General features: G+C 38.3%; 1 protein-coding gene across 2 annotated transcripts in view; it reads right to left on the bottom strand.

Annotated features, from left to right (window-relative positions):
* Positions 1-789: 789 nt before the first annotated feature.
* Positions 790-8,423, bottom strand: part of cacnb4b (calcium channel, voltage-dependent, beta 4b subunit) — a 30,761-nt gene continuing 23,127 nt past the window's right edge. The window contains exons 13-14 of one of the 2 annotated variants that reach the window (XM_057338671.1): positions 3,139-3,327; positions 790-2,891 (exon numbers count right to left, since the gene is read on the bottom strand). In XM_057338671.1, the coding sequence (XP_057194654.1) occupies positions 2,607-2,891; positions 3,139-3,327 (474 nt within the window). In that variant the 3' untranslated portion in view covers positions 790-2,606. The remainder of the gene's footprint in view (positions 2,892-3,138; positions 3,328-8,423) is intronic. The other variant, XM_057338672.1, reaches the window with a different exon arrangement.

Genomic DNA, 8,423 nt, shown 5'->3' with positions numbered 1-8,423 from the left:
AAGCAAAAACAAATCAGGTTTAGAGCCATAGTTTCGTACCAGTTAACAGTTCAGATTGTAAAAGCCTACAATTGATCAAAAAATATTTATTTTAAAGATTGCCAGCTGGTATAGTTACAACAACTGGTAATTTTGTTAAACAGGAGCATCTCTCTCATTAATGTGTAAAGTAATTCATGCTTCGTGAATTGCAGCAGTATTTTGTCATTACCTGTGTTTAGAAACGTTCCGTCTGTCCCAATCACCACACTTCCTACGTACAGTTCAGATTGTAAAAAAAAGTATTCAGTTCAGATTGTAAAAGCCTACAATTGATCAAAAAAATATTTATTTTAAAGATTGCCAGCTGGTATAGTTACAACAACTGGTAATTTTGTTAAACAGGAGCATCTCTCTCATTAATGTGTAAAATATTCCTTTTTTTACTTTTAGTTTTTTTTAGTTGATACTGTGCCAGTACATTGATTTTTTTCTAAACAAATCAACAAAAATCTTTACCATTTTGTTAAGTTTGTCAATAGGGGGCAAGTTGCCAAATCTTCAAATAAGTAAACAATGGCTGTTTTATAAATATCAGCGTTTATTCGACCATTTACCAGTTGTTTTTCTCTAATGTCTTGAGCATAGTGCTATTAATAGCTTAATGAACCGTAATGAGAGGAAATTAAAGGAACTGATCAAAATGGAGAAATAGCAGTTTCATAGTCACGTACCGTATATTTCATTGGGCTCATTGCAACCTCACCGTTAAACAGATCGTAAAAGAAAGAATGTTTCAATAAATAAAGTTTCAAACACAGTTTCAAAATGACCATTTATTTTTTCTTCTTTTCTTTTTTGTAAAAGAACTTAAATACTGCTAGATTTGCCTTTTACACAATTATATTCCATAAAACATTTTTTTCTTTCAAATTTGTTATAAATTAAAATGATATGCATGCAATTTTGCATTTCCATCTTTATTTTCTCAACTTTCACATAAAAAGGAAAAATGGACACATTTCTTTTATCTGGAGCTCAGATGAAGCTGCAGGTGAAACTGGAGAGAGAGCGTAATGATGGGAAGGAATGAACGTTTGTCCGGTTTTACAGAGAAGTTCCGTCTGATTGTCTCAGGCAGCAAATTCAGAGATGAATCTTCTGTTTTGTCAAATGGGCATCGACTGCCAAATTCCTTGTGTTCATTCATCCTTATTATTACATTAACAGAGAAGCATGCTCATAGACAAATGCATACAGAATGTACTCGTTTGAACTTCTTGCGGTCCTTCAGAGTTTTTCCTCAAAAAAGTTTGTATTTTTTTGAAAATGCACAAACTAGCATAAATCAATAAGGCGAAGATATGCAGGCGAGGAAATCCATGGTTTGCCAGGGCCTTGGGTCTGTAAGTGTCATAAGCTGAGGACGTGCTTCCGCTGCCAGTGCCTTTCACATTGAAAACATAAGAGCAGGTGCATACAGGTATATTCTGCAGCACTGAGATGTGGCGAGAGGTCGCTGTTTTTCACCTGGACAGCAGCTGCTCCAATTGGACACAGGGTACCATTGTGAGCCATTCATACTAGAGTTACATTTAGTATTCAAGAAAATAATCTTTGATATTTTTTATAGACATCAAGCAACCTTGAGAAAAGATGGATCTATTTAAATTACAACGTACCAAAGTGCCATCATTTTAGCAGTTAAATTAAGAAAATGAATTCTAAAAAGTTTATGTTTGCTAACTCTACTAAGGACTAGATCACAGCGACAATTTTGTTCAGCATTCCTATGTTATGTTATGCATCTCTTTAAGCTGTCTTCCTAACTAGAAAAGAATGGCAAATGTTAGCATCATGCTGAACTGCACAGATGAATGTCTTCGACGTTTGAATTGTGTGGCTGAATCCGGGTGTCCTGCTGTTTACAGCAGCCGTTAGGTGGAAATTCCACGCCCTAACATCTGGAAAACTCCAAGGTCATGGGATTCCATCTTTGTAACAAAAGAGAGCTGGCAGTAGGTTTATGTTACATTATGGAAACGTTCCGATTTGTCAGCCACCTACGGGCAAAGATCTGGAGATCAACTTGTAGTCTGTCTATTAATGACTGGGGAAGCATGCGGTCAGGTAACATGCTGCCAATAATGATATAACAAATACTAACTGAGCTCATTGTTTTCAGAGATCCTTTATCTCTCCTTCTACTGGAAGATTCTCTGCTATTGCTAGCTTCACTGAATTTTTGCTTCTGAGGGCAAACCAATCCCTCCGTTACATTTTAAGGGTAAATGGTTGCTTGGTTCGGCTGAAGTACAACCTGCCCTTTTGCAACAGAATAGACAAACGAAAAAGTCAACAAGCATAACATTTAAAAGCATAACAACTGTCCCGTTTCTGCTCCATTGCGCAAGGTCTCTTTTCCCCCTGGCGGAAGCTTTTTTAAGCAGATGGAAATACAGGCTTTGGTCAGCTGACGAAGGTTTAGAAGAATTTCTGCTCTGTAGCTCAAGAGATATTAACAAAGAAGAAAAAACAATGGAAGATGCATACAATTCAGGACAGAGGCCATCTTGGCTTGGTGGCTCTGTGGCTCAGGCTTGGAGGACAAAACGGGGCAGGATGGCTCAGAGCCGATGTCGTGAGTCCTGGCTGTAGCTGCCTGGCGAACTGCGGTTGCGGTGGGGCTTGTAGGTGTCCTGGTAGGGGTCCTGGTAGCCCTGCTGCTCTTCCATGTAATGGTGGTCTCGACCGCCGCTGCCGTGCTGCGAGCCGGTGGAGGTCCTGTTTCGTCCCTTGTGCGCTCGTTCGTTGTGGTAGTTCTCGTCTGAGGTCATCAGGTTGCGCCGTTCGTTGGGGGTCGAGTGGTCCCCGGTGTGGTTAGCATGCCGTGTTTTTTGACCCTGCTGATTCTGATGTACAAGCATCGAAGTCAGAGCCAGACCTCGTGGTAAGTATTATGAGCATTAACAGCTCCTAATAAATGAATAGCTAAAATTAAGCTATACTTTTCTGACAAACCGTGGACTTAATCCTATAAATAAAATAACCTTCTGCAATACCGAAATGAACTAAAAACGGACCAAAATGTGCAGAGTGACAAGTGCTGATATGAAGGATAAGCTTATGTATATATGTGTGTTGACTGTGTTTGTTCACCTGCAAGCCAGAGATGGCAGATGTAGTGTATGGGGCCAGGGCAGCAGGGCCGAGGTTTCTGCCCAGCAGAGGATTAAGTGGGGTGCTGCTGGAGGTGTGGGTGGCCTTCCAGTAAGCCTCAAGATACTCCGCCAAGTGCTCACATGCATCTTCCAACTGATTCTCATCCAAGATGACATCAAACATTTCCTAATAAGGTGAACACATATGCGCACACGTATGAAACAGACGTTCATTAAATATTTTCATTCATAATAATATTGATTAAATATGATACTATAGTATTTTAAGTATTATCTAATATGTTTTTAAATATTAGGATATTTAAAATGATGTGGTAAAACTATTATATATTTTATTATTTGATTATGTTATTTTTTGTAAAAAAGGGACAGGTTAGCCAAAGTAAAAATTCTAGCCTCATTTGTGACCAGTGGTGGGGCTTCCATGCTGGCACGGGCGGCACCCGCCACCCCTGTAATCTGATTGGCCACCCCGTGGCCCCCCAATGGTCATTGACTCGGGGTAATGTCAATCATTGCGCTAAAGCTCTTTATCGACGCTGCACGTTAAAACGGAAGCAAAATCTGTAACCTTGTGACTAGACTGTGTTAAGAACTAATGAAGGCTTTTATTTTGGAAAAAAGACAAAGGAAGTGGCTCCGGAACTCGTAACTTCACCAGTCACAGACTTTTTTGCAACTTGATGCTCCTATGTGCACCGAGTTAAGGTAAGAACAGAACTCTACAGGTTCTTTAAGACTGTCTATTTGGGTCTAATTTGATTCAATTTGCATGGGAAACTGTTCTTGTGTGTTTACTTTAGTTAGCTCTCCATCTGGATAAACGTAAACATCTCTCCACTGTTTCAGTAATGTTAGCAATTAGTTAGCAATTGGCAATTAGCATCCGTTGTATGTTTCGCGTTTTGTGACATGAATTAACAGTCAACAACAGAGTATCATATCATTGTTGCCACTGTGATGTTGGTACAGTACAAATAACATGTTGCTATTTATTGTGTTTGTGGACACGTTTTGAATGTAGACTACAGCATGAAACGGAGGCAGGGAGATATCTCCAATTTCTTCACACAGAAGAAAATTAGCAGGGAGAATGCAGGTGACCAGCAGTGTGAGAGTAGTCAATCTGAATTATGCCTGGCAGCTAAAACCAGCCCTCATGGACCTCCAGGTTAAAATGCAGGTATTAGGGAAATGCTATAAAATGTGTAATGTGGTGTTCTGCATGATTTTACAGTTATTCAGTGAATGAAGCTATTTAAATACCTCCTTTTAATCACAGTACTAAACTAAAATTGTGTATTTGTTAAATATTTGAAATTCATGCTATATATTATTTAAAAAAAATCATGTACACTTTACTAAAAATAAAATTAAATCATGTGTGTTCAATTAAAAATATAATTATTTCTGCACAGCAAACATGCTAGTGTTCTGTGTGTTACCATTTGGTAAGAGTACACCCAGCAGATTTAATGTGGCCAAGAAAAGCAAGATGAAAACAAACAGTGTGTAACTGTACAATATAAATTGAAGTGATCGCCCATATTGAAGTGGGCGGTCAGTGGCAGCTTTCATTTTTGTTACTTTTGGGCGGCCCCCCCAGATTAAATGTTGTTACCCCCTGTGTCCCCCACCAGAAAATTCTCTGGACCCGCCCCTGTTTGTGACCCCATCTGTGAAATTCCAGCTAAAGTCTTTTTTTTATTTACTGTTTTTTTACATAAAATAATTACGCATAGCGTAAAGAACTTTTTGTGAAAAATAATTTTGATATCTTTGTAAAACCATGAGTAAGACCATGAACTGAAACAGATTTTTTTTCCTGAAAAATAGTCAAACAAAATGTCAATAAAATCATTAATGTAAATATTTTAACTGAAACTTTGAATCTCGAAATCTCATATAATCAATAATTTAAAGCGGAAAACACATATTTTCGTCATGTTATGGCTATTACTTGATGCTTCTAATCTCATAATTTGTAAATCTGCACTGTAAAAAAATTACGGAAAATGTACTGGTAATTTTCTGCCAGTACTTTATCCATTTATTTTATGGACATTTCCGTTAATGCTAAAATGTAATTCAATGCAAAATTTAAAATACAGGTAAACCAACTGTAAAAAATGAATACAGAAAATTAATTCATATTAATAAAGTATATTCAGGGATGGATTAAAGCACGGTCCTACCGGGCCCAGGGCACTAGACCAGCAGGGGGCCCTGGCAAATTTAATATGTTACCGTGTCTCAGTTACTGTGTAGAAATTTGGGGGAATACTTATAAAACTAAGTTGCAAGCAATATGGATATTGCAAAAGAGAGCAATTAGAATTGTTAATAATGCAGGATATTTGGATCATACAAATTTATTATTTTTGAAGTCACATATATTGAAGTTCATCGATTTGGTGAAATTTAAGACGGCACAAGTTATGTTTAAAGCAAGACATAATCTGCTTCCGGAAAATTTACAAAGAAAGATATATAAAAATATAGAGGTGAATGTGAAATGTTGATGTTATTTTGTCTGATTAGAATGTAAGAATGTAGGCGAAGTTGCGTTGCGATATATTTGTTGTTGTTTGGTTTTGTCGTTTTCCTTTTTTGAGAATTTTTGTATAGACTCAAGGTATTGGAACTATGTGGATGCGTAAAATGGGGCAGGAAATTAATAAGCTTTTGCTTCATCCTGCTCCATTTCGGACTTACTTCAATTTTGTTGCAGATTCCTGTGATTTAATGTTTTATGTATTTTGTTTTTGTTACACGCCAACATAGACACCAACATAGACTCCGTGTGTGTCTGTTTTATATATATATTTTGTTCGAAAAAAAAAAATATGTGTACATTTTTCATTTATTTTATTTTCTCATTAAAGAAGCGCTGAATACTGTGGAATAAAGGGATTGTTTTTGCAGTGGTGAAGTATTAACTGTAGCGAATAAATCAAATAAATAATCCTAATGCATTGCAGCGCTGTTGAGAGGGACACCTAGAGGCGAGTAAAAAAACACTGTGTGTTATATAATATAAGCGTGCAGACGTCACGTGTAGAAGAAGTAGAAGGCAAAATAACAAAATGAGTTTAAAACCAGAGAAATGTTTCAAAGACATCTCAGTTCGCTGTTTTTAATGGCCATTGAATGTGAGACAGCTGCATTTGGATAACGTTGTGGAAGAGTTTTCTCAGAGGAAATCACGAAAGATACCTCTAAGCTATAAGTTAAAACCAACTTTTTAAGATAACGTTAAATGCGTTGGTGATTGATATTGCTTAATTTGTAATGCATGGACTGCTAAATGCTCATCTTCTTAATGCAGAAATGTAATTTATGCAAGTCATAGGCTAAATTTATTCCCACGTAATATGAGTTGGGGAGATCAGAAGCTTTTTTAGGTGTCGAGTACTGCGAAATATGAATAAACCTATTTGTGTTGTTTTTTGTGCATTTTACACTGAAGACGTTTTTTTATTCTGTTGAACTACTTTTACATAGTTTTTCTATGTAAACACGCTCTAGACCAGTGTTTCCCAACCGCTGTGCCGCGGCACACTAGTGTGCCATGACAAGTTGTCCGGTGTGCCGTGGAAAATGGCCAATTTTGAATAATAATAAATAAAATATAGATGTACAGCAATGTTTTACAATTAAAAGTAAACCAACTGTGACCTCATCGCGTATTTGACCACGTATACGTGATCTCATCCAGGAGACTGTACGTATACGTGACCTCGTAGCCCGCGATTTTCCCATGTGCGAATTCCACACATAATTACGACCACGCTACTAAAACCAACGGGAAAACATGGATAAATTCTTGAAAAGAAAATCTAACGACCCTGAATCGGAACCTGGGCCCTCTAGCAGTGGAGACACAGGAAAGAAAGCAAAAACGGTGAGCTCAAGACAATACAGCGACAGTTATCTGTCATATGGATTCACTTTCACCGGGGATCGCTCGGCAGCACTACCCTTATGCTTAGTCTGTGGAGAAAAACTATCTAACCATGCAATGGTTCCTAGCAAGCTTAAACGTCATTTACAAACAAAACATCCATCACTTTTTAAAAAAGACAAACTATTTTGTGCGTTTGAGAGATCAAACGGAGAAACAGGCTTCTTTGATGAGAAAGAGTACCACAGTGTCTGAAAAAGCTCTCGAAGCTAGCTACCTGGTTGCTGGTTTAGTGGCAAAATCGAAAAAGCCACATACGGTGGTGGAGTCATTAATTATGCCTGCATGCAAAGCAATTGTGAAAACAATGTTGGGTCCAAATGCTGCCAAAGAAATTGCAAAAGTGCCCGTTTCAAACAATTCAATCGCCAGACGCATTGACGATATGTCCGCTGACATTGAGAGTGTTGTACTGGAAAAAATAAAAACTAGCGTCAAATTTGCACTCCAAATTGATGAATCAACAGACATAAGTGGGAATGCTCAGCTATTAGCAAACGTGCGCTTTGTGGATGGTGAAATCATCAGAGAGAATTTTTATTTTTGCAAAGAGTTGCCATCAAAAACAACAGGAGAGGAAATATTTCGGGTGACATCCGATTACATTGAACAAGGAGGACTAAAATGGGAAAACTGCGTGAGTGTGTGTACCGACGGAGCAGCATCCATGACTGGGAATACCAAGGGATTCGTCAGTAGAGTCAAAGAAAAAAATCCGAACGTCACGGTCACGCACTGTTTTTTGCATCGCGAGGCACTTGTTGCCAAGACGTTACCAAAGGAGCTGTCGAATGTGTTGGATGGTGCAGTGCGTATTGTCAACTTTATAAAAACAAGGCCTTTGAAAAGCCGACTATTTGCTATCTTATGTGAGGAGATGGGGGCAGACCATAAGACTTTATTGCTTCATACGGAGGTCCGATGGCTGTCCCGTGGTAAACTTTTGTCGCGTGTGTACGAACTGAGGGAAGAACTGAAAACCTTCTTAACAGCGGAAAAATCGGAGTACGCATTGCTGTTGGCAGATGAGGAATGGTGTGCACGGTTGGCATACATGGCGGACATTTTTGCACACTTTAATGAACTGAACACGCGAATGCAAGTGTGAAATGAAAATGTACTAACTAGCACAGACAAACTGCATGGATTCAGATCAAAGCTTGCCCTCTGGCGACAACATGTGGAAAAAGACTCTCTTGAGATGTTTCCCCTTGCCCAAACTGGACATTCAGACAACTTTGCGGCATTGTGTGAGGTAATTTGTAAGCATCTATCAACTCTCGAAGAAAAATTCTCTT

The sequence above is a fragment of the Triplophysa rosa genome, linkage group LG7 (genome assembly GCF_024868665.1).
Source record: "Triplophysa rosa linkage group LG7, Trosa_1v2, whole genome shotgun sequence".
NCBI lineage: Eukaryota > Metazoa > Chordata > Actinopteri > Cypriniformes > Nemacheilidae > Triplophysa > Triplophysa rosa.
Note: the sequence above shows the minus strand (reverse complement) of the source record. Positions and strands in the feature narration are given on the sequence as shown.